General features: G+C 50.6%; 2 protein-coding genes across 6 annotated transcripts in view; one reads left to right on the top strand and one right to left on the bottom strand.

Annotated features, from left to right (window-relative positions):
- Positions 1-24,676, bottom strand: part of SMCO4 (single-pass membrane protein with coiled-coil domains 4) — a 62,549-nt gene extending 37,873 nt beyond the window's left edge. The window contains exon 1 of one of the 5 annotated variants that reach the window (XR_013362413.1): positions 24,598-24,676. The gene's annotated coding sequence lies outside the window, so the exon portion shown is untranslated. Of the gene's footprint in view, positions 1-8,445; positions 8,528-12,438; positions 12,462-18,787; positions 18,811-21,828; positions 21,851-24,597 lie in introns of those variants that run through there. The other 4 variants (XR_013362418.1, XR_013362415.1, XR_013362416.1 and 1 more) reach the window with 4 other exon arrangements.
- On the top strand, positions 4,888-6,766 carry LOC144295505 (uncharacterized). Its single transcript, XM_077867877.1, has 3 exons — positions 4,888-5,276; positions 5,927-6,084; positions 6,566-6,766. Exons 1-3 carry the CDS (start codon positions 5,079-5,081, stop codon positions 6,669-6,671), a joined length of 462 nt encoding a protein of 153 aa, XP_077724003.1. The 5' UTR covers positions 4,888-5,078; the 3' UTR covers positions 6,672-6,766.
- Positions 24,677-26,013: the final 1,337 nt, after the last annotated feature.

The following is a 26,013-nucleotide window of genomic DNA, read 5'->3' on the forward strand; positions in this document are numbered from 1 at the left end:
ATTCCACAAAGGAAACTGAAAGCAAATACAAAACCACAGTGAGATCAAAGAATTTTAAAGATAGATGTTCTTCTAGTCTCATCCCATTTTTGAATAAGTTCAAATCTGAACAAAAGGAACCCAAACAGCATACTTCCATTTGAACATCAAGAAGAGATAATTAAAAAAAAATAAAAATAAAAAGAAGAGATAATTAAGATACACAATTCTACGAAGCAATTAACACAGATTGCCTGTCTCCACAATATGTTTAACAACAAAATCACACCTAAACCAGGCCTCCACTGAAAAACCCATGTTGTCAGCTATGAGATTTTTAAACCAAAGAAAACAGCCCAGAAGACCCAACATAGGCCATGAACCAGGAAGGCTCTCTGTTATCAGGGAAGACTGGATTCTCTGCTCTGGCTCTCATTTTTAGTAAAACTATTACTTTACTTTGGAAAGATATAAGACCCTAATGACAAAAATGTGGACTCTTTATAAAACAGTCTTGTCAAATCATACGTCTTTGGGGCAATGTAAATCAAAACCACCAGACATTACTACACACTTATTATATTAAAACAGCCAAAATCCAGAACACTGACAATACCAAATGCTGGCAAGGATGTGGAGTAACCAGAATTCATACTCATTGGTAGTGGGAATCCAAAATAGTTTGGCACTGGAAGACAGAAGACAGTTTGACAGTTTCTTACAAAACTGAACATACTTTCACCATATGATACAGCAATCACACTCCTTGGTATTTACCCAAAAGATATGAAAACTTATGTTCACACAAAAGCCTGCACATGGATATTTACAGCAGCTTTATTCAAAACTGCCAAAACTTAGAAGCAACCAAGATGTCCTTCAGCAGGTGAATGGATAAAGAAACAGTGGTATATCCAAACAATGGAATAATATTCAGCACTAAAAAAGAAGTGACCTATCGAGCTATGAAAACACATGGAGAAATTTAAAATGTATATTACTGCATGAAAGAAGCCACTCTAAGGAGGCCTCACACTGCAATTCCAACTCTATGACACTGTGGAAAAGGCAAAGCTATGGAAATAGTAAAAAGATCAGTGGTTGCCATGGGTTGGGAGGAAGGGCAAGATGAATAGGTGGGGAACAGAGGATTTTTAGGGCAGTGAAAATACTAGATATAGGGCATTGGTTGAATATATGTCCTTGTGTACTCTGTCCAAATCCTTAGAATGTACAACACTAAGAGTGAATATTAAGGTAAACTATGGATTCTGGGTGATGACGTGCCAGTGTGTAGGTTCATCAGTCGTAACAAGAGTACTGCTCTGGAGGGGGTGCTGATAATGAGGGAGGCCACGTAGCGGGGAGGCAGGCGGGGGTATGTGGGAAATCTCTGTACCTTCAGGCAATACTGCTGTGATCCTGACACTGCTCTGAACAAGCAAAATCTTAATTTAAAAAGAAACTATGTCCCATCCTATAAAAGAATATTTCTCATCAGCTCTAAACCATGAGCACTACTTTAAGAATGACCTGCTAGAGGGATCCCTGGGTGGCTCAGCGGTTTAGCGCCTGCCTTTGGCCCAGGGCGTGATCCTGGAGTCCCGGGATCGAGTCCCACATCGGGCTCCCGGCATGGAGCCTGCTTCTCCCTCCTCCTCTGTCTCTGCCTCTCTCTCTCTCTCTCTATCATAAATAAATAAATAAATCTTAAAAAAAAAAAAAAAAGAATGACCTGCTAGACGGGGGCACCTGGGTGACTCAGTCAATTAGGCGTCTGCCTTCGGCTCAGGTCATGAGGCTGGAGTCCCGGGATCAGGCCCCACACTCGGCTCCCTGCGGAGAGGGGAGTCTAAACCTCTCCCTCGGCCTCTGCCTCTGTCCCTCCTCCGGCTCCTTTTCTATCTCTCAAATAAATAAATAAAATCTTTCAAAAAAGAAAAAAGAATGTCACGCTGGAAACTTAGTCTGGGGCCCAAGGGAGAGTAAGGCGAGCATAAGAATCAACCCAGGACACACACCCACACCCTCTCTCCGTATCTGGTCTCTGAGCAGCTTTCGCCAGGCGGACAATCAGCAATGATCTTAACTGGGAGGACAGTGGCAAGACGGGAACACGGACTATACCTAAAGAGGACACGTTGGCACCTTTAAATTAAGTGAAGAAGCAAGCAGCTCTCTGAAGGACACAGTAAGCCAACTGCAAATGACAAAACCGCATCTTCTGATACAAGCAAGACACCAACATGACAGGGACGGCTGGCGAATCAGGTGCCGGGCCCGCGCGCTGGCAGCATTTGCTGGGCAGGTGTTCAATTAGGCAGGAAGTGGGCCGAAAACAGCTCAATTAATTCATTGTGCATGCTTGTCCCCGGGAACAAGGAGATAAACCTCAAACGCCAGTGGCAGGCCAGAGATGAACTCCACAGCTCCACTTTTTGCAAAGGTCGGGGCTAGCAGAGATGCACGTGCAAAATATAAAATTACAGCGAGATGAGCTCTGGCAAGCTCTGGAAAATTCCGGCTAGCGCCAAAGGCCAGAAAGGAAACAAAGTGAGAAAGTGGTTTATTACAAAGCAAAAAAGTCATCCCTTGCTCACGAGCAGCTTTCCCTGGTCAACCTCAGGCACAGGCAGCCCCGTTGCTTGGTTTGGGGAAGGTGGAAAGGACAAACAGAATTAAAAAACCAATGGCAAAGGGAAAGGATCCCCCTTACCTGCAGCCTCCCCCAGGTGGGAGGCTGTGCCCAGCTGAGGCTTACTTCCAGCCCACCAGGCACACCCATGGTCTGAGTCCACTAGGAAAAGCATAAAGAGCCTAGAGTTGTTTGGCAGAGGCTAAGGAAAGGAAGACCAGCTGAGAATATAAAGTCAAGGGAAGGGGATCCCTGGGTGGCGCAGCGGTTTGGCGCCTGCCTTTGGCCCAGGGCGTGATCCTGGAGACCCGGAATCGAATCCCACATCGGGCTCCCGGTGCATGGAGCCTGCTTCTCCCTCTGCCTCTCTCTTTCTCTGTGACTATCATAAAAAAAAAAAAAAAAAAAAAAGTCAAGGGAAGAAAAACAAACGTCATGAGGACAAACATCGACCAGGCAGAGAGCTACAGGTCCTTAACAGAAAGTGGGTTCTCACCCCACCCCCACTGGCAGCCAGCATCACATCCTGAGGCCTCAGAAGAAATAGAACATGCAGCACACAAAACAGAGCAGTCGAGCTCGGAGTCTGAAGCATCTGGGCCTCTCCCTTGTTTTAGAGAAAATAATACTGAGGTTTGGCAACATATCCAAGCCCAGCTATTAGCAATGGCAGAGTCAGGTCTATAATCCCAGTCTCCTGGAAGCCCTTCCACTGATAACATCAGTGCTCACGATGATGATGTGAGCTGAAGAGTTCATATGCACACATGACCAAGAAGGCTTTACATTTATCATACAATTAATCCTCCACAAACTCACAGGTGGTGGTACTATTATTAGCCCAGTTCACAGATGCAATGCAGACAGGTGAAGGTACTTGCCCAAAGTCACACAGCACAGGCAGATTTATGACAACATGGATGAAGCTGGAGGGTATTATACCAAGTGAAAGAAGCCAGACACAGAAAAATAAATCCTGTATGGTCTCACTTATGTGTGGGATGGGAAAAAAGTCAAGCTCGTAGGAGCAGAGGATAGAACGGCCCTTGCCAGGGTCCGAGGGGTGGGCTGAACAGGGAGACGATGGTCAAAGAGAACAAGCTAAGTTATAAGTCTAAGTTCTAGGGGTCTAACTACCGCTCGGTGACCACAGCTGGTAACACTGTATTGTATACTTGAAATCCGCCAAGAGTAGATCTTAAGTGTTCTCACCACACAAACAAAAAAGTGGTAACTGTATGAGCCAACGGATGTGTTACTTAATTGGCTGTGCTCATCACTTCACAGTGTAGATGTATATGAAATCATCAGTTGTGTTCCTTAAATATATACAATTTTATTTGTTAATAATACCTCAATAAAGCTGGTAGAAAAGCAGGACAGGCTGGCTGGAAATGTAGGTCTAGCTGAAGTCTGTGCTCTCAACTATGGCACCTGACCCTCCAAACAAGGGAGAAAGTCACAATTCCAACTAAAATATACACCTGAAACTTTCAATCACTGAATAATTTTTAGTGTCTTTCACCCTCCCCTCTCAAGATACAAAATCAGCACTAAGGGATGGATATAAAGGACAAAAATGTTTTAACTTTGGGGTAGAAAGACAGCTACACGACAGAAGTAAACAGACTTGGCCTTGAAAAGCAGGGCTAATGACAAAACCAAGTCTCTCTGGGGTTTTGCCCAATGTCCTATACCCTGAGAACGTCATGTATTTACTTTCCTACAGCTCATTCTAACTGGGCTGTGGTGCTGCTGGGCCCAGTTGGCGATTTCAGGTAAACCAGGATTTACCTGATCTTGGAGCTTTCCCTGAACACGTCACGACTACTGGACCCATAAGCACCTATTTCATCACATACGTGGCTATGTTCCATTTCAGTAAATAATCAGTTGCCTCTCTGGTGTGTGTAGAGCACGCATAGTTGAAAACAACAAAACCCATAACATTAAAAAAAAAAAAAAAAAAAACCTCTTGCTTTTTGATTAAATAAAAGACACCTAGCTTTTCTAAGAAATGTCGTTTATATGATCAGATTCCACGATGATAGTCCTAGCTCACTGCACACGGGAGATACTGTTTTCTCTAAACAACAAAACCAGAGCACCTCCCTGCATGCACAGACATCAGCTCCACTGCAACAGCCCCTTCCTGTCCCTGCACGACCAACCACAGGCCCGGGCTTCCAGCCATCACGGATGGAGCTCCAGCAGGGGCTTCCTGCAATGCACCTGTCGTGAGGCACGAAGTCTCTCTTACTAGTCACCATAAAAACAAGGGCAGCGCACAATGCTTCTTAACGGCTCAGCAGATGCTTCTCAGGTGCCAAGCCCTGGGCCAGAGGCCCTGAGCTCGACTTCTCTCTTCCGACCCTCGCCACACCCGAGGCAGGCACCCTGATTACGCCAAGCTTAAAGATGGGGACGGGGAAGCTAAGTAGGGTTAAAGAAGTGGCCCCAAGCTATGCACGTGGCCACGGCACGCCCAGGATGCAAACCCAGCGTCCTCAACTTCAGAGCCCAGCGCTTCGCTGTCACACGCTTGGCGTCTCAGCTTTTTTCCTCACTCGCAAAGGGAAATAGCACGGCCCTCGTCTCCTGTGAGGACAGCACAGGACGCGGCCTGACCCCTTCCAGTCTGAAGGAAGAAAGGAGAAACGCAGTAAGTTCTCCCAGATGGAGGGATAGACCAACCACATACTCGGTCGACACTGGGTTAAGGATGCAGGAAACATAAAAAGAGAAAACAGACCCCTGCCCCCAAGCACCTTACAGTCTAACCTGTAATGATCTAAACTATAATCCCTATCTCTCTAGGACATGTTCGACCATGACCCCCAGGCAGAAATGGATTTCCATCGTGATCGGGGGCTCACACATCAGCCTTAACATCTGTGATGTCCTGATAGTTTTTACTCTGTCCCTTTCCTTTTCAGTTCTTTATGTGTCAACCCACTAAATTGATTCTATGACTATGGATCATGGCTGATAGCTTGAAAAGCCCTGTTATGGAAATGCCCCATTTTCACTCTAATTAAAAAAAAAAAAAAAAAAAAGTTAGAAAGTTCTTCCTTAGATCTAATTTAGGTTTCTAGGGCTGTCAGGTTAATTAAATTTGTAAGGCTGGATGCGTCCTCAGGGGAGAGGTGCAGTGTATCAGATTAGTTAGGGGCCAGGAACCTGGACGGACTGGCCGACCTGTTAGCGAGGCGATTTTTCCAGATCTTGGCCAGTAGAATAGGGAGAACACCACTCACGCCTTGGGCTCATTACAAAGCACCTACCTGGTGCTGGTTTGGGGTCTCTCAACAGAGGCAGCGTGGACAGGAGGCAAGCCTGGGCTGTGGGACCCCGGGGCAGGACTGCAGCCTTCTGGGCCCCTCCGGCTCCTTACGCCTCCTCGTGGTTCAGAGCCAACTCTGCAAAACCAATGGCTGCTGCTGCCCGCAGCCTTCTTTCTACGGCATCAAGTAAGTGATCCCAGTTCCCCCAAATCTTTCTTTTTTTTCTTTTTTAATTTTTTATTTATTCATGAGAGACTCAGAGAGAGAGGCAAGACACAGGCAGAGGGAGAAGCAGGCTCCCCACAGGGAGCTCGATGAGGACTTGGTCCCAGGACTCCGGGATCACAACCTGAGCCAAAGGCAGACACTCAACCACTGAGCCACACAGAAGCCCATATCAACCGTGCTCCTCACAGAGTACAACACATAAGCTGCCTAGGCTATCACAAGGCATGGACCAAGTCCCTGCCCCTGCAGAGCTTCCCACCGAGCTGAGCAGATGGACAAACAGGTTAACTGTCACCCACTGTACCAAATCCTGTGGCTGAAGCCTGGACGCCCAAGCAGGGAGTGGTTCATGCTGGACAGTCCTGTGCTTAATCCTACTTGCAATTCTTTTAGTAAGAAAAACCACAGCTTGCAAATTTCTCATTTATAATGCATTCAGATCGAGAAACCACCACTACCACCACCATGCCAAGACCTTGAAGAAAAGCATCCTGTGGGCATCCACCGCAATGAGGCCTGCCAGGACTCCAGGTCTATCTCCCTGACGGGGCTGCAGAAGCAGAGGTCTGTGGCAGCTGCAAGTCACAGTGGGTTAAAGACAGAACGTAATAAACCATTCATTGAGTCCTGAGTGATTTTATGTACATTGTCTCATTTATATATTTCAGATATTAGTATACTCCAATTTCTAGGATACAAACTCAGGCAGATTAAGTAAAAAGGCTGGAGAGAAATCAGGATGGGCCCAGGCACTCCTGGCAGGGAACTGCACCACAAACCAGGCAGCAGGGACAGTATCTGAGGAGGAGGTTCTCTCGCTTTCAGAATACAATGGATTTTAAATAAACACCTTCTCTGGTGTTTCCTACTAAACTTCCAGAGGAAGCTATGGGGTGTGCTACCTAAAAGTCTCAGGTCTGTGGCATCCCTTGAGAATCCGTATGTGTAAAATGTGGTGACAATGGCCTGCTGGGGGTACTCAATGAAGCAATGCCTCTGCCAAGCACCCAAACATTCCAACATGCCAGCAAATATAAATGACGATGGGCAGTAGCATTACTGCCAGGACTCTGTGAGTAGCCTAGGGGAAAGGCACTGTAGAGAAGGACACAGCAAACACACACCTAAACCTGTTTACTCCTCAAAAACAGAGAGAGCATGGAATACCAAAGATGGGGGAATATTCCAGTCAACAGCTGGTACGTACAGGCGAGGTGGCTAAAAGACTCCATTACCACCTGCACTATCTGGTGGAGCTCACCATCTCCCTGTACTCACCCATGACCTCGGGTAAGAACACCTAGAGAAAAAGAGGGAAATACAGGAAAATCCAACGAAGAGTAAAAACTGAGAATCCCGAGCTCCAGTGACATCTGAGTGACAGCTGAAGACATAACTCCAGTTCTGCCCAGAAGCTGCTTTGAGTTGGGGGACCCATCCCCAACACCCACAGCTGGGAGGTCACATCTCGCCTGGGAAGAGACTGGGGAGTTGCTCCCACACTTCCCTGCTCCCAGCCAGGATGTCTTCCATCCCCAGGGCTCCTGAAACCAAAGTGGTGTGGGACAAAAGGCCAGACTCTGCTTAGAAGACACTGGGTATGGGGCACCTGGATGGATCAGTGGTTGAGCATCTGCCTTTGGCTCAGGTTGTGATCCCGGGGTCCCACATTGGGCTCCCTGCAGGGAGCCTGCCTCTCCCTCTGCCTGTGTCTCTGTCTATTGTGTGTCTCTCATGAATAAATAAATAAAATCTTAAAAAAAAAAAAAAAGACAACATAGGGTACAAGTCTCTGGCCTTGCTACTTACATACTTGGACTATGAGCAAATTACTGCACCACTTTGATTCTGTTTCCTCACCAATAAAACGGACTCAATAATGTCCATTTCCCAAGGTGGTAGTGAGGATTAAATGATGTAATGTATGCAAAAGGCTCTGCACACAGTAAACTGGCAACCCACTGCCATTACTAAAGTAAGCTGAAGCCAACTCATACTGGGTAAAAATTAAATCAGATTTTTGTTTTAAAGATTTTATTTACTTATTTGAGAGCAAGAGAGACTGAGACAACACAAGCAGGAAGAGTGGCAGAGGGAGAGGGAGAAGCTGACTTCCCACTGAGCAGGGAGCCCAATGTAGGACTCGATCCCAGGACCTGGACCTGGGACTCACGACCTGAGCCAAAGGCAGATGCTTACCCAGCTGAGCCACCCAGGCGCCCTCAATTAAACTGGATTTCTTAAAAGAAAAAAGGTTTCATGAAGTTAGCGAGGATCAACAGTTTTCAGAAAATTCAAAGAAGCAGGGTGGAAACCAACCATACGCCCGTGGCGTCCTGAAGGTTTCTGAAACCTCTCCACCGACGGCTCTCCTACAGGAATGCAGGAGGGGAGCATCCCATTACCTCCAGACTCTTCACACTTTATAAATACACTGCACAACCAACCAGAGAGCGCTTCCTGCCAACCTCCCCAACAAACAAGTCGGACAGGATCTGATCCGGAAATTAAATGGCCATGCAGCCCAGCCACGTATGCTTCAAAATAGATACCCGTGACCTACTTCGTCTTTGAGCACCGTGCTCAAAGCCAGAAGCAAGTGGCTGCTGAGACAGGGCCACTGACTTCAGCAGATCCTGCACCCCTGGATTTCTGGTTGCATGAAACATGCACTGATACAATAATGACTCAAAAGACTGTCTTGGGGGTGGCCAGACAGAAACCCTAGACACAGAAGTCCTGCTAGCAGCTGCTCACCTCTGGCCTGCCCCAACAATGCACTTTCATTCATTTGCACTAGATGCTGCACTTCTCGAGACAGTCACTTGTCAAGCTACCTGTCCTCGCCCTTGTACTGTATCCTGAGGATGTGCATCTTCCCCTATAAATAGTGGCTTTTTTGAGAGTGAGGCCCCACCTTTATCCTGAGATTGCACCCAGGGTCCTGCACAGAGCACAGTGTCTTAGTGTGGGGGGAACAAGCATGGCATCTACCATGAGAAGGTGAGCTCCTCCCCGCACCCCGACCTGCACGACCTCCAGATCCCAGCCTGCTCCTATGCTTGGCCGCTCAAGATCAGATGACAGAAAGACAGACTGGTGTCTGCTGTAAAGACAGGGAAGACAGACAAGTCCAGAAACACATGGCTAAAAAATGATCTCCGACATGACAGTTCATTTCACCTGAGATGTGAGTCTCAGGGAGGGTAAATCCAAGGACCTTGAAAGAGACCCATTCTAGAAAATCTCAGAGCATCCCAACCTATGGTAGTAGGCAAACAGTGGAATGCTGTTCTTCACCAACTAAGCCATGGTGGAGGAGACAAGCTGACGCCCAAAGCGAAAGACAACAAAGCGAAGCAACCCTGCTACTCTTCACCTTCAAATCCATCCCCGTCAGACCTTCTGGGTCAGCCCTAGACACTCCCCTCTGCCATGGCATATTCAAAATTCCCCTCCTAGGGGCACCTGGGTGGCTCAGTGACTGAGCATCTGCCTTCAGCTCAGGTTGTGACCCCGGGGTCCTGGGATCGAGTCTTGCATTGGCTCCCTGTGGGGAGCCTGCTTCTCTCTCTGCTAGGTCTCTACCTCTCTCTATGTCTCTCATTAATAAATAAAACCTTAAAAAAAATTCCCATCCTAGAAACTGCCCGACAACCCCTAGTTCACCTAGCACTTTCCCCCACATCTTGACATGTCAACATCTACAATCGTGGAAGGCAAGTAGAACAAGCCCTTTTACCACCCACTTAGAAATGAGGACACTGAGGACAAAGCACGTTGACCACACGGTGACATAAGCACAAAAGCACAGACCTTTGAACTCCAAGCGCAGACTAGATGAAGCCAGGTATCTGAGCTCCAAGCCACTGCTCTTTCCAGGGCACCCCTCTCTGAGAACCTTCTGGAAAAGTCTAACACCCAACCCTACCCAACACAGTAGCCCACACGCTTCAACCTTCATCAGCCCTCATGTCCATCAACAGGTGGCCCCCTGCGTCAACCACATGTACACCGAGCCAGGCTCATCAGCCACCTCCATGACAAATAGAGACCTAACCCTAGGACTTCCAGAGGAGAGACACACATGAACAGGCTGGTTTTCTGCAAATATGCAGTAAGTGTGGGGCAGGGTAAGTAACCATAGGTCCCCAACAACCACTAACCAGAAATCCCAGAGCTCTGATTTTCAGGGTCCTGGGTTCAAATCCTATCTCTGGAACTACTTAATCTCTGTGACCCGAGACAAGCAACTTTGTTTTCCTAGTTTTAGCTTCCTTGTTTATAAAATTGATGAACTTAAAAAAGAGAGAGAGAGACAGATCCCACAGTGAATGTACTTAATGCCACAGAACTATATATTTAAAAGTGGTCAGAAAGGCAAATTTCATGTTATATATATTCTACCACAATTTTAAAAATAGGTTAACATTTATATCTTTTAAAAAAGGATCTTCTAGATTTCTAGTGAGAAATAAGATATAGTGGCAACTTCTTACAGTTTTTGTCACATATTAAATCCTAATTTATTATAGTCATTTTAATAGTTTTTATTATAAAGACAATACACTTAAAAATTTCCTGTTATTCCACAATCCAGGGATAATTTCTGAAGAGAAGCTCTTCCCAGTATTTCTCCCATGCATGGACATTTCTAAATTGGGAATGTAAAATTTACGTAATTCTATAGTGGTGATCCATTCTTTTCTGCCTTACTGGTAACTGCAAAAACAATTTTCACAACACCACCCAGAAATAAAAGGGCTTTGTTCAAGGCAAGGATGAAAAGTTGCATGAAACTTGAGATGGGAACAGGAACTCATGTTGGACTACTGGAGACACCTGCTTCCAGAGCCAGGGTAGAAATTTATGCCCAATCCCCTGCCACCTGTTCTTTTCCCCATCAAAGTTCACCCAGAAAGTAATCACTCCAGGGGTCTGACCAAGCAGGCCAAAGGCCATGCGGTTGCCCTGTGGAAGCTCTGCATGTGTCAGGCTCTGAGGGACAATGAGTTCATGTTCCTGCTGGCCCCCGAGGGGAGATGGTGCAGACAAATCACCCCAGGACCCCTGCATCCCAGGCCAAGGGCAGGGTGGAGGCAGGACGGCATCAGGGGAGGAGAGCTGAGAAGGGAGACACTCAACCCCCCCATTTCAACCAACTCCCAGGTCAAAGATGAGGCCAGTAAGGCCCAAGGAAGCAAGTGATGTTCCCAAGGCCAAAGCAAGGAGCCCAGTCCCAGCAGACTGAGCTCTGAGGGCCGCAGGCCTGTTCCCAGCCCAGCAAAAGAGGTCAGGGCGTGCAGCCAGCAGATCCTGCCCACCACCAAGTATTTATTTACTGCGTGCTTGGGGCCTGTCAGCACAGAGGTAAAGCCCCACCACCCCCACTCTTCCCCAGGGCACAGGACAAGGAAGCGGTTTCATGGGAACAGCCTGTCTGGCTCCCACTCTTAGGCAAGGCTTCTGCTTCTCACAAGCCAGACTCCAGACTTCCTGGGGGTGCCACCTGAGTCAAACCTTCCCATAGTGTCTGGCAGAGAAGGCCACACGATTTCAAAGGCAGCTCCTCTCAGGAAGTCCTTTTGATGTCCTAGGGGAAGCAAGCACCCCCAGAAATAATTCTGGGGGAAGAATTACAATCTCACAAAATACTTTTCTGCTCATTTTCTAGCCAAGAACAGTTCTCCCAACTTTCATTATGTATGGGTGTACATTTTGTTTGGGGGAGGGCCCTGGGGGTGATGGGGGAAATCTGTGAGTGATGCCCAATGGCGGCTCCTGGAATCCTACAGAAGAGCAGCTGCTCCCGGCCCTGGGGGATTCGATTTCCATCTCTGCTCACACGGAATTATCTTCTCAAGTGGTGCTTTCCCAGAGGGGTGACACCGCAGGAGGCCTCCTAGCTACCCTAGCAGGCAGAGGCCGGGAAGAGGCCCTGAAATCAGGCCCACCCACGGCCCACTTCTCTGGAGCCCTCATCACAACCCTGCCAGGCCCTTTCCTTCCGAGGCCCAAAGAGGAAATTAAATGTCAGCCAGATAAGGAGATTTCCCTTCAGCTCTGATGCCAAGAATCCAGAGTATGATTCCCCCAGCCACCCCACAAACCGAACGGGCGCAGGCCTCAGGCCCTCAGGCCAAGCGCGTTGAAGCCAGGCCACCGCCAGGAGTTCCTCTTCAATGATACTCAGATGGCAGGCCTCAGTGTTCTTGGGGCAAACAAGAGCAGCGGGTTGAACCCTGGAGGCCCGTTCCGGAGCGCCAGGAGAGCCGCCAGCCGCAGGGTGAGGGCCGCACGCACATGGCTCACCCGCGCCGCACAGGTACTTCGGGGCGGGCCGCCCGCCCTGTGTTTTCAAGGCCAAATGCGTCCTGCTGCCCAGGGGAGCTGACTCGACGCTTTTCGCAGCGTAGTGACTTTATCCACAGAAGGATCCGGGCAGCTAAGCGCACTGAGCTCACACACTGACCTCAGCATTTTCTAAACCTGCCAGGGCGCTACCTTCACGTGGGCCCGCGTTCACCAGGCAGGCCTCGGGCTTGCGGAGCACAGGCGGCTCCGAGCGGGGCGGACACACACATGCCCGGCGTTTCCGGGCACTCCCTGCTACCCCTCAGCCCTGCCTGGCTACTTTCTCGTCTATGTGCCTGTGGTTTCCATGTGGGGAAGTGGGCGGGTCAAAGACATCTAGAAGGACAGAGGACAGGAAAGGGCAGTGGATCAAGGGTCAGCAGAACACCAACACTTAAAGAAGAAACCAGAGAGGGACGCCTGGGTGGCTCAGTAGGTGAGCGTCTGCCTTCGGCCCAGGATGTGATCCCGGGGTTCCGGGATCGAGTCCCGCACGGGGCTCCCTGTGAGGAGCCTGCTGCTCCCTCTGCCTGTGTCTCTGCCTCTGCGTGTGTGTGTGTCTCTCATGAATTAATAAATGAAGAAGAAGAAGAAGAAGAGGGGGAGGAGGGAGGTGGGAGGAGGAGGAGGAGGCCAGGCGCACACAGTTCCATGATGGCCCTCTTGAGCCTGGAAATGTCCCTAGATGAGCTGGTCGGTGCCCATCCTGCTTCAGTTCGTGCTCACAGCCCAAGACCGCAAAAGGCCAAGGCCCTCACAAAGACTGGCAAAGAGCTGCAGGGCGATCCAGGATGCCCTCATGTTACCACCCAGCCCACACACTCTCCTGATCTCACACACATGTGTGCACAGGACTCGGGCCACGCCGGCCCCATACCATCCCGGCAGGTGCACACACTGCCGCAGGCCTCTGCGCCCTCCTCATCACAGCCCTCCCCATCCCCCACTTCTCCGCATGGAAGTTCAAACACACCCTCTCCCCAAGGCCCGCCTGATCAACACCTCACCCCCTGTCCTCTGTGCTCGGTATGTCCCACTTTTCATCAGTGATCACCACCTCTCATACTGTTCAGGGCTCAACAGTGCCCTCACCCCATCCACATCCACTGGGAACCTCAGAACATGACCTCAATTGGAATGGGTCTTTGCAGAAGTAAGAGCTCAGACAAGGACACAGCAGAGTACAGCGGGTCCTCACGCAATGACTGGTAAAGACACAGACTCAGGGAGGCCACACGGGGACAGAGGCAGAGAGCAGAGATATGCTGCCATAACACCAAGGCCTGCCTGCAACCACCAGAAGCTAGGATCGCCCCTCAGAGCCTCCAGAACTGTAAGCCATCCAGGTTGTGGTGCTTTGTCACAGCAGCCCCAGAAAACTCCTACACAAATCATGAATTGTAACCATCTATCATCTGTCCCCACTTAGTGGAAAATAAACTCCAGAAGAACAGGATTTTAGTTTCTTTTGTTCAGTGCAAGACGCCTAGCACACAGAAGCATATCCAGCACTCAGTGGGCGCCCACCCAATAAATACTTCTGGATGAATTCTGACTCAATGAAGATAAGCTAAGAAGAGAAGCAGGGATGCTGTACCCATCCTACAGAGGGCAAAACTGAGGGGCAGATGATCCAACTTTGCTCAGAGACAGAGGAGCCAGGATCACAATGGAACGGGGACCTTGTTTGTTCATTCGATAAATAATATTGAGCTCCTCCATGCGCCAAGTGTCACGCTAACCCACAGGCAGCAATCACTACCTGCACGTGTGGATGGAGGGGCTGGAAGGGTGGGCCCCAAGCTCAGGTGTCCTTCAGCGAGGACCAGGACCCTGGGTCTCGGTGTCCTCATCTGCAAAACTGAAAGGCGGATTAGAAGGCATGCCTGCTGGGCACCAGATGGCTCAGTGGTTGAGCGTTTGTCTGCCTTCAGCTCGGGTTGTGATTCCAGGGTCCTGGGATCGAGTTCCACATCGGGCTCCCCATGGGGAGCCTGCTTATCTCTCTGCCTGTGTCTCTGCCTCTCTCTCTGTCTCTCATAAATAAATAAAATCTTGAAGAAGAAGAAGAAGAAGAAGAAGAAGAAGAAGAAGCAGCAGCAGCAGCCACCGCCGCCGCCGCCACCATGCCTACCTGCTCTCCAAGGGGCAGGCAAGCCCTTGCATCACTTGTGCTACTTCTCAGGTCTGTGGAGTCGAGATGAAGTCTCTGTCCCGCTGCCCTACATTTAGGGCAGCACATTTGGCACCTACCATACTCTGCTAGGAAATCTCTCACACCACAGGCCACATCTCATTTGCAGAGTTAACTTTCACACGCACTATTTAAGATCCTTGTCACCTTGTCTGGATCCTGCACTCTGCAAGCCATGCATTCTGCCCAGGTCCCATCCACATCCCTGCGGGGCGGCTCTATTCCTCCCAGGCCTACAGATAACAAGCTCACATGCTAAGTTTGGCTCTCAAGAGTGAACTTTCCTTTTCCCCCTCTGGACTTTGGAGGCCTTAGGTACAGCCTTCTCCATGCGCAATCTGCAGGTCTCAGACCACCTATTTGCGTGAACCAACCACTTAGAGACTTCAAATGAACCTGGCATCACACACAGATGCATGCACACACACGTGTGGACATCACTCCCTGAACAGCACAACTAACTATAAGTGATCAGGGGTATGAAACCAGCACAGACGTCAACCGGGGGTTGACACCATTAGCAATGTAACCGGGTAGAGAAGGTCAAAGCCTGAGCTTTGGAGCCAGGCAGACCTGAGTCTGAGTCCCAGCCCTGTCTCACCTTGGACCCTGCTTGACTTTCCCTCTCTGTACTTAGCGAACTCATCTCATGAGGGCCTCAGGAGGAGCCAGCGGCAGCCCTGCGCAAAGCACCTAACACCCTGAAGCTCTCTCTTCCCCCACCTGGGAACAGGCAGCATGTGGCAGTGGGGGAAGTGGAGGAAGAGCCTCAACCCCACAGAGGAGGAGACCTGGACCCCACCTCCAGTCTGAAACAGCCAGCAGTTTGGCATAGGGAAGGCACTTCACCTTTTGGGCCCTCACTCAGCCTCCTCACAAACCAAGGGGAAAGGCTGTACTAAGGATCTCCCAACACTCAGTCTACACCCCCCCCCCCCAAAAAAAAGAAAGAAAGAAAAAGAAAAAGGCCTCTGCATCGGGGCTTTGGGGTTTCACAGCAGGAGGTCTGGTGTAAGCAGAGAACATCACACCTGCTCTCCTGCCCCACAAGGTTCCCAGCCAAAACCTCCTGCTCTTACCCCTTCCTTATTCCCACAACCCTAATGGATCTCAAGCTGGCTCTAGTCACCTGCTGATCCCCGATGCCTCTCCTTGTAATCACTACACTCTTCGCATTTTGATATTAGCAAATGTAATGCACATTCATGGAACTATAAACATTTATCAAGGAAAAAGGATACACAACATAATTACTCACTGAGCACTTATTAGGTAATATGCTGAGAGCTTTACAAACATAACTCTCTATATCCTCACAACAACCCTGTGAGGTAGGTACTAATATTATTCCTGGTTTACAGATGAGGAAACTGAGGCCCAAGGAGAAAACCGAACTTCGCTTAAGTCACACAGCCATAAATGCTAAGTGGAAGCTGGAACCCAGCTTGCCTGATCCTAAGAACTTCTGCACCACCCCAGGCTGACTCCTCTATCACTCCTTATCTCTGGGCCTCTCCGAATGGCAGGTAAAGAACACTGTTGGCCAGTAATCCAGAGCTTCCCAAAGCCCACCGGAGGGTTCAGCCTGCAGGGATGGCCCAAGTGAGCCCAATCGTGGAGGCCTCGAGACACCTCCTCTACAAGGTCAGGCCCCTGGAACATCTTCTAAGAAACCATGGCTCTGCCTCAAAGCACCCTGCTAAGAGGCAAATCATCATAGTCCCACAAGCCAGGAGAGAGGGAAACCACTACACTGCTGGAAGAAAAGACCTGCTCCACATAGAATCTTGCTGCACCATATTCACAGACGCTACTCCAGAAACAAGAACGTCTGATTTTCCAGCATGCAATCTTTAAATGTTCTTCCAGTTGAGGTCTCCAGCCTCGAATCCCTGCCTTGACAATAAGGACAGATGGGTCTCCAGGTGCTGCTTACACAGACTTGCCTCCTTAGGAAGAGGTTCACAGAAATACTCTGGCAGCTTACATCAAAATCCAAGTGTTCTAGGACAGCGCCAAGCCTCTGGGAAAAGCAGGGAGAGTGTGAAACCACAAGCGTATGCTTCCAGGGCCATGCTGACACCCCTGGTGGCAGGACACTCACACCACCCTGCTCAGAGTGCTGGTCCTTGAGAGCTTGGCTCCCTCACCCTCCAAGGTTACTACGAACTTGGCCACCGAGATCCAGACACCAAATGATGAGGCGCACAGCCTCACCAATAATCAGTGAAATGCCTACTAGCATTATTCACTTCTTTCCCTCAGAAGAATGCTAGCCCATGGAGAAATGGGCAGCCTCACACACCACTGGTAATTCAAACCAGGGCAGTCCTTGAGAGCACATGGTGGGGGGTACCCCTGTAACAGTTTAAATGTGTAGGACCTGGGACGCCTGGGTGGCTCAGTCAGTTAAGCAACTGACTTTTTTTTTAGACTTTATTTATTTGAGAGACAAAGAGCAAGAGAGAGCACAAGTGGTGCTTGTGGGAGCACAGGCTCCCCACAAGTGGTGGAGAGTGGCAGGGAGAGGGACAAGCAGACTCCCGCTGAGCAGGGAGCCTGACGTGGGGCTCGATCTCGGGACCCTGAGACCATCACCCGAGCTGAAGGCAGACATTCAACCAAATTAGCCACCTAGGTGCCCTAACCACCTTGATTTCGGCACAGGTCATGATCTCTGGTTGTGAGATGGAGCCCCAGTCAGGCTCTGCGCTTGGAGTGAAGCCTGCTGAAGATTCTTTGTCTTACTCTCTCCCTTGCCCCTCCCTGCTCATGTGCCCTCTCTCTCTCTCTCTCTCTAGTAAATAAGTAAAAAAATAAATGTGGAGGACCCTTGATACACCAATCCCACTCCCAGAGAACCACATGCATGTGTGCATAACAATATGTATGCATGAAGATGTAACAGCAAAACCAAGGAGTTGGTTTACACATCTATGAAAAGCGGGCCAACTCGTAAATTATGATATATCTATTCCATAAAATATTTTGTAGAGAAGTAAGAGACAAATTAAGACAGGACAACTACATGCATGAAAAGACATATAGACATGTCTTATATGTCTATATAAGACATAGCAGGTGAAAAGGCAAAATAGTGAACCAGTATAGAGGGCGGACTCAGTTTATGCTTACAGAAGAAACAAAACTATGTATATCCATGTTCTATATGGGCTGATGGAAAGCTGCAGGATAGGCAACAAACTGCTTGCACTGGTTCCTTCTGAGGCCTCAGCAGAGAGGCAGCAGGTGGGGGAGGATCTTCCATTTTCCGCTGCTTGAATGGAGGGTGGGGTGCGGGAGCATCATATACTCATGTATTACCTATACTATTCCAGAGAAAAGCAACTGAACTGATAAAATGATGATGCGAACAAAACAGGCTTTTGTTCTGGAGTGAAACTGCCCCACCCCACTCCCTGTGCCAATTTGACGTCACACTCCAAGGTCTATCCAAGAGTGACTGACAGGGTTCAAGTTCAGGTTTTTGTTTTGTTTTAAGATTTTATTTATTTATTCATGAGACACACAGAGAGAGAGAGGCAGAGACACAGACAGAGGGAAAAGCAGACTCCCCAAGGGGGCCCAATGTGGCACTCGATCCCAGGACTCCAGGATCGCACCCTGGGCTGAAGGCAGGTACTCAACCGCTGAGCCATCCAGGAGCCCTTAAGTTCAGTTTCTAAGCCACCGAGGACAGACTGGATTGGGAGCAACAGGGAAAAAGGGAAATGTTGGGGGCAGAGACGGTAAGAAAAACTTTTGTAAAAGTTGTGGAAGCTACCCATCAGCTGAACCCACCCTGCACCTACTGGCCTCCAGAACTCACTGTTCTAACACTTTCCTCCCCATCACCCCTGTAGGATGAGAAAAGATGAGAAAACCAAAATTTGAGAGAATTTCCTTCTTCCAACAGCAGAGGAGAGGCCAGCAGAGCTGCTCCCAGGGAGCCCAAAGAAGTGGCCGGGTCAGACTCCACCCTCCCCACAAAGGCACCAGGTGCCAGGCTCCTGGGAGCACAGCAAGGGCAAGACCAGCAACCCCGAAACCCCAGGCCCACTCCCTGGAGTCCCTCCACTTAGGCAACCAGCCCAAGCATCTTTTCACACTCACTGCGGAAATCCAAATGGAACCAGTACACAAATCAGATGGTCCTGCCAACAGAACAGCAACAATGTGGGAAAAGAGGAGCTAAATCAATGGTAGCCTGGCTAAATATATATTTATTCTTTCTGCTTGCCAGCAGTCGCATTTCTGTAGATTCAAATATTTGATAAATGTCTTTTTTTTTTGCTTCCCGGTAATAATTAAAACAAACACACACCCCAAACACACGGGCACAGCTAAACGTGAAGCCAAAAGAAAACCAACAAAGGGGCCTCGCTTAGGGCACCAGGTTCAAGAAGCAGGCGTGACAGCTAACATCCCCAGGCAGAAACGCCGTCCCACTAAACAGGTACCCCGTCGGCCCAGCAGACAGGCTCGCCTGGCACTCCAACCTCCAACTGCCAGGCGCCACCGAAAGGTGCCCTGAGGGCAAGTAAAAGAGGTTCTGTCCTGGAGGGAGAGGGGTGAGCATCAAGCAGAAAGCAGGGGAGCTGAGTCTCCTGCAGTGACTTCTCCAAGACGGCTGTGACTGCGGACGCCAGGAAGCCAACAGCCCAATAAAGGTAACCCCTGGCCCCCTGGTGATGAGGATGAAGCCTGAACAAAGGCAGAACCTGATCAGCAGGCTCAGGTGAGCAAAAAGAAACCATCTAAAGGGCAAATCGAACTCCGGGGAAAAAAAAAATTTGTTTTTAAACATTTTAAATAAATAAATAAAGTGCATGGGGATTACCCATTCGGGAAGATGGAAGCCAGAACACCAAGCAAGTTTATCATGGGACAGGGCATGAGACCAGCACAGTCCTGAGGCAGCAGCAGTGCATGCACCCTAGGATGGGAACACATGGCCCTAGCCACCAGGACCACCTCCCCTTGATCTGACTCTGGTTTGCCTGAGTTTGGTGTGGCCCCCCGCTGAGTGTGCACACACACCCCCATTTGGGGGAGGGGGCCATCTCCTCCCAAGGCCAGCTGCCTCTGTGAACTCACCCACCACCACTCCCATCTCCTGGCCAGCCCCCCACCCCATCCTATGCTTGGGCACCACAAGTCACCCTGACCTAGAGGCAGGTCACCTCTCGGGGAAGAGCCAGAACTGGAGACCATGCCCCCTGGTGGGCCCACTGAGTCTACCAGCAAACAGTGGGGTACAGACTCTACCCTGAGGAGGTTCCCTTCTTTGAGGGCCTTTCCCTTTGATACTTTTCACTTGCTTTGAATGCTCACATGTGCATTCCCTGAACAGTGTTAGAGGAACTTGAATTCTATCCTCTGAGATGCTTCTGGAAAAGTAGAAATGGTAAGGCCAGGTGACAGGCAAAGAGAGGGGAAGGCGCCTTCAGGTTTTACTTGGGCGCCTTTCTCAAGCCCTCAAAAGACCGAAGGGGTGATCTGGGTTTCTGCTGAGGCTGCCTTCAGTCTTCTGAGAGTAGCATGGGCATCAGAGTGGCTATAGGAGGAGTGAGAAGACACAAGAACAGGTTGGATTTGGTGCCTCCGGCTCTCAGCTCCCACATCCAAAGGAACAAAGCACGATCCATCCTGACATGTCCCTGTTCGCCATCACCACTGCCACTGTCACAACGTCCAAGCCCTTATCACCCTCCAACAGTGCCAGGCACTCTAGCAGACTCGTTTCCCCAGTCCCAACTTCCTATGTCACACAGCCCAGTCTAAGACACAGACCCAACCCCCTCTGCCAACCCCCCCAGCCTACAGGACAGAGTCTGACCCTGGAGGAGCGTGCAAGGCCTCTACCTGCGAGGGTACTAGAATCATACAGGTCACAGCAGACACTCAGACTGACCTCTCACTGGTTACGTGGGGGCACACACACATGTTCCTATGCCCATGTCCTCATCTGTGCGTCGAGGATAGCATGACCAACCTCCAGAGCTGCTGGGAGGATTACATCCAGGTTGTGGACAGCCTTGCTCCCCGAGAACCATGATGCTGAGGACTCCACCTGTCCCCCACCTGGCTTGGGAGACTGGAGTCTGCTTCCCCATCTCTTCAGAATGAATGGCTACCCATGAACTCAGGGGCAAAGAAGGCACATTAGAGATCTAGACTCGAAAGGTCATCAATATAAAAATGAGGCTTAGAGAAATGTGAAAGAAACCCAAATTAACTCCTTATCAAAATAATGCGAGGGAAGCAACAGGGGGAAAAGAAGGAAAACGTTACTTTGGGGAGGAAATGTTTTAAAAATACATCGCTGTATGATTTTTTGGACTTCATTTGTTCCAAAGATTAGGAAGATTACATTTCAAAAGCTAACAAAGGCGACACTTCTTCTTCTTTTTTTTTTTTTTTGAAGTTCTTTCTTAATTAATATCCTCAGAGAAGTAAAAGTACTTTTATAGGCTGACTGAATCTTAATAAAATTCTCAGAGAAATTCTGGCATCAGTCACAACAAACACCCTCTTGGAATTTAATTTCCTTTCCAGCATACAACTTACTATGGAAACTCATTTAAGATGCCACCACAACCAATCAAAATCAGTCTGGAGCTCAAGAACTTCAAAGCCCCACAAGAGAGTCTTTTAGGATGAGGTAGTGGACATGATGCCCATGCTTGGCCACATCCTACACCAGACAGAGATTTCCCCGCACCAAACTTTCTGGCTTGTCAGATCCAACTCTTCCATCTCCTGCCCAGCCCTTAACCAGCCCTGCCCTCCCACCTTACACTGTAGCACTTCCAATGCCTCCTTCCAGCTAGAAATGCTTATTCTATATGTTGACAAATTGAACACCAATAAAAAGTAAATTTATAACAAAAAAAAAGAAATGCCCCCCAAAATCAGGATCTTCCTCCCTGCCAAAATGAATAAAAAGGAGATGGCATGAAATGGGCAAAGGGTGAGGCTAGCTAGCCTCACCCATCTTCAACTTTCCATCAAAGACCATACTTTCCAGCTTCTGGATTTGCTCTTTTCCTCCTTTTAGGTGGTGGCAGGGCCTGGAATATTCACCATGAGCACTGGGCATTGGGGCAGGAAGGCAAAAGCTGTCAGAATTATTCCTAAGTACAAAAACGTACCAGAAAAGCCTTTTTCCCTTGAGGACAATTCTCACTGGAAGATTTAACCAATCCCATTATCCTGTGTGCCTGTGGGCAAGGGGAGAGAGAGGGGTAAATGACAACCTCCACCGGGCACCCGCTGTGTATCTCATTTAATATAAGGCATTGATCCTGACACCAAGACCTACAAGATACCAAGACTCATGGGTTCAAGCTTCCAGGGTCCCCAAGTGCTTACATGAAATATTATCATGGGCTAGAGGGTCCCTTACCGTTCACACATTGCTTTTTGCAAACATTATCTCCTTTACCGGCACAACCCTGTAGGATAACAAAGAATTCCTTTTCCACTATTACAAAAGGGCTATTTGGTTTAAAGATCATCAGTAACTTACGCAAGCCAGCTGTAACACTTGCTGAGTTTTCTGTGTCTGATAAGTGGTAGGGACTCAAATAGTAACTACTATTAGCATCGTAATTTTCACTAATTTAATAGCCTTCAGTGAAAGTGAAAATTTACACACACAGACAAGCACACATATATATGCACTATACATATATTTTAAAGATCTGCTCTAATTAGCTGGGCCTCTCCTTGTTGGAGAGGATATACTTTTAACTTCAAACTCAGAGATAACCACTAACTATAGCTTCCAAGAAACTGACAAAAAAAGGATTACTGAAAATGATGTGGTCAAACCCAATATGGATTTTGAAAGCTAATGGAAGAGAACAAAAGGATAGGAGCAGTCAAGTTATGATAAAATACAAACAACAACAACAACAACAACAACAACAAAAACAACACCCTCTCCTTCCAGCATAATGGCTTAATCATTATGTGCTATCTGGCCCGGTCATGTCATTTCACCTCTGCGGTGACCCTGGGCATCCAAACAGGAGAGCCTGCAGAGACCCAGAAGTTCTAGTGAGAGGCTATCCCAAGGGGGCCTGAGGTCTGCGCAACAGACCGCAGGTGGGGTGGCCACATTATGACTTCAGGTTATTTTTAATGTGCTGCATCTAACGAAGTTTGCCTGTGAATTATGCTCACTTGAAAAGAGACCAGGGAAGTTCAGAAGTGCCAGATTCAACAGGAATCAGCTCAGGACTTCTCGAACCACAATGAAAAAAGATGACAAAGTGGTGATACAAGATCTCAGTATCAGTCAGCCAGAGGAAACCTTTAGTATAATGGCAATGACAGATCCTGGGGATATTCTTCGAGTAAGGCTACACCAAGACCAACCCAACTGAGCATCCACTCAACGGCTTGAAGGTTGAAACGAAAGAAAAAAATTCAGGTCTGTACGAAGGATACATGTAATTTCTTTAAAGCACAGTTAACAACTTTGTATGAAAGACAACTAAACAGCCTCATACACACTGACCGCATAACAAGACTCATACTATAAATCTAGTACCGACTACCTAATGATAGTTTTTGTTTTGCTTTTTGTGATCTTTCTTGCATCTTACCTGTTGTAAGGCCATCCTAATTTCTTTATAATCGACTGATGTTGACCTCGTGTGACTGATCTAGCCTCACAAGGATCTAGTCTCCCTCAGAAGCTGACCCCTGCCTCCACCAGACTGTCTAGCTGTTTCTATACCCCATTTCAGAGAAAAGGAAGCTGAGTCCAGAGAGGGCCCACCCAAGGTCATACTCCTTGCTAATATACCCAGGACTAGAACTAGGGTTCAAAAGACCCACTGTGTGAGTCCCCAGCTTCATCGATGTCGGAAATGACCTGGCATACTTGTGCCCTGAATACAAAGTTTATTTGAAAAAAGAAAAGAAAAGAAAAAAAAAGCCAACATGAGAACATGAGTCATCGCTGTCGTCAAGGGGCACCGCACAGGCTATTCTAATAAAGCATCCAGCATCCCCAGGACCACTTGTTTCTGGAATAAGCAGCCTCAGCCGCGGAACACAGGGCCGCGTCTTACCCGCTCCGGGATACCCAGGACCCCGCGAGCAGACCCGCGAGCCCAGCCCGGGGAGCCCGACATTCCGTCCGCAGGGGGGAGGGGGGAGGGGGGAGGGGGGAGGGGGCAGGTCAGAGGGGTGCTTTCCGACGGCGCCCCGCGGCAGCCAGGGTTTCGTGCCGTCCAATCCCGCTCACCCTGGAGCCCCTAAGTACCCAGTACCCAGGGAGCCCTCCTCAACTTCCCCAGGCCCGAAGCGCTGCGGAGCGGGAGACCAACCCGACAGCCGGGGCGGGGGGGGGGGGGGGGGGCGGACCCCGCGGCGGGGGAGCGCGGGCGGGAGCTCCCCTCTGCCCTGCAGGCGCCGAGGCCCCGACTCGCCGAGCCCGACCGGGTCTCGGGGTCTGCCCCACGCGGGCGGGGTATGCAGAGCGCACGGCCCATCGCTCCGCCCCACCGCCGCCCCGGGCTGGCCCCGGAGGGCTCCCCTCCCCGCCCCTCCCCTCCCCCCTCCCCTCCCCCCGCAGCCCGAGGCCGGGGCGCACCCCCTCCGCGGCTCCGCGCCGCCCCCCGGCCGGGACCCCCCTCGCCGCGCCCCGGGGCCGCCCCGCACCCGCACTTCCCGCCCGGCCCCAACTTTTCCGGCCGCGGCCCGGGCCCCGCAGCGGCGGGGATTCCCGTCCCGAGCGCCCCGCCCGCCCCGGCCGCCCCGCCCGCACGAGTTGCGCTCGGGACCCGCTCGGCGCCCGGGCCTCGGCCGGCAGCGCGGCGCGGCGGAGCGAGCGGAGCCGGCGTGGCGGGAACCGGGGAACCCGCTGTCCCGGCGCCCGCGCCCCCGCCCCCGCCCCCCGCGCTCACCTCCCGCCGCCGCCGCCGCCGGGAGTACGTGGCAGTGGCCGCCGCCGCCGCCGCCCGCGCTCCCCGCCTCGCCTCGCCTCGCCTCGCCTCTCCTCTCCTCTCGGCGCCCGCGCGGGCGGCTCCGACGCGCCGGACCGCAGCGCCAGGCGCCCTCTGCCGCCGGGAAGCCGAATCCTCGCGCCCTAACCCTAACCGGCGGCCGACCCGCCCCGCCCCCGCCCCCGCCCCCGCCCGGCCCCCACGCCCGCCTCCCAGCCGCCTCCGCAGGCCGCCGCCTCCGGGGAGCCCGCCGGGACCGCCCAGCCGCTCGCGCCGCCGCTGCACCCCCCCGCCCCCCGCGGACGCACCTCCCGCTCCCCGACGGCGGCGCCCGGGGCCGTGCCCGGGCCGGGCTCCCTGCGCTGGGCCGGGCCGCCCTGCCTGGGAGACGCGAGTGCGCGGCCGCCACGCGGGGAGGGAGCGACCGAGCGAAGGACCGGCACGAAGCTGTGCAGCCCGCGCCCCGGAGGCTGCAAACCCCGGGCCGCCGGGCGTCCCGACCCGGACCTGGATTCGTAAATCACACGGACACGTGCGATTCACCGTTTAGTTTCCCACCTCCCACCTGCACCGAAGCCGCGCAAAGCCCTCAGCTCAGTGCCGTGCGGCGCTTTTAGTCGAGTAGAATTCGGTTTTGGATCGACCGCTTAAAAGCCGGGAAATCTCCGGAAAGCGCATCTCCCTGGCTGTAGATCAATAATCAAATCTCTGTCAAATGCGTTGTGCTCAGGATTAGATGAGATCATGCGTGGAGTGTAAAGCACTTTGCACCGCTGCCCCGCCACATACACACACACCCGCCTTGTATACTGTCGTATCTGAACGGCCGCTTTTTCTAGTATTGCTGATCTAGTAGGTAATAAAAACTATGGGCAAAAAAATGGCCACCTTTCACCTGAGGACAGCCTTAATGCCCTGTGCCCGTGGAACTGTCACCTGCCCAGGAGGGCGGGCCCTGGCAGCGGGCCTCCCCAGCCCCTCCTCTGCCCACCACCAAGAATTCACTACTGTTGATCTTTTAAAGAGCTGTAGAGCTGGCTCTCCTGCAGGGCTTTCAACCAGCCTTCTGGTGGCCAATCTCTTAATTAACAAGTGTTTATTTTATTGCAAAGGCACTGAACAGTGTGAGTGCAGACCCCCCCCCCCCCAATCTATTACCTCTTCCTCTCCCCTTTGCCTGTCTCTCCGCACATGGATGCCACCTTTTCACTTTTGGCCACCTGTTTCCTGCTGCTCACTTAAAGCAGCAGTGAGGAAAGTGTCCTGACCTGGGATGGGACTGGGCTGGAATGCCAGCCCACACACCGTGGGCCTTGCACACCCCAGTCAGTCCCCAAAGGGGTAAACTGTAGAGAATAACACTCATCTGTGGCTCTG

The sequence above is a fragment of the Canis aureus genome, chromosome 23, assembly GCF_053574225.1.
Source record: "Canis aureus isolate CA01 chromosome 23, VMU_Caureus_v.1.0, whole genome shotgun sequence".
Taxonomy (NCBI): Eukaryota; Metazoa; Chordata; class Mammalia; order Carnivora; family Canidae; genus Canis; species Canis aureus.

Coding starts and splice junctions, on each gene's coding strand:
- LOC144295505 (XM_077867877.1), top strand. CDS start 5,079: ATGCACGTGGCCACGGCACGCCCAGGATGCAAACCCAGCGTCCTCAAC. Junction 5,277..5,926: donor AGGAAGAAAGGAGAAACGCA/GTAAGTTCTCCC, acceptor GTCTCTCAACAG/AGGCAGCGTGGACAGGAGGC. Junction 6,085..6,565: donor CCTTCTTTCTACGGCATCAA/GTAAGTGATCCC, acceptor TAATGCATTCAG/ATCGAGAAACCACCACTACC.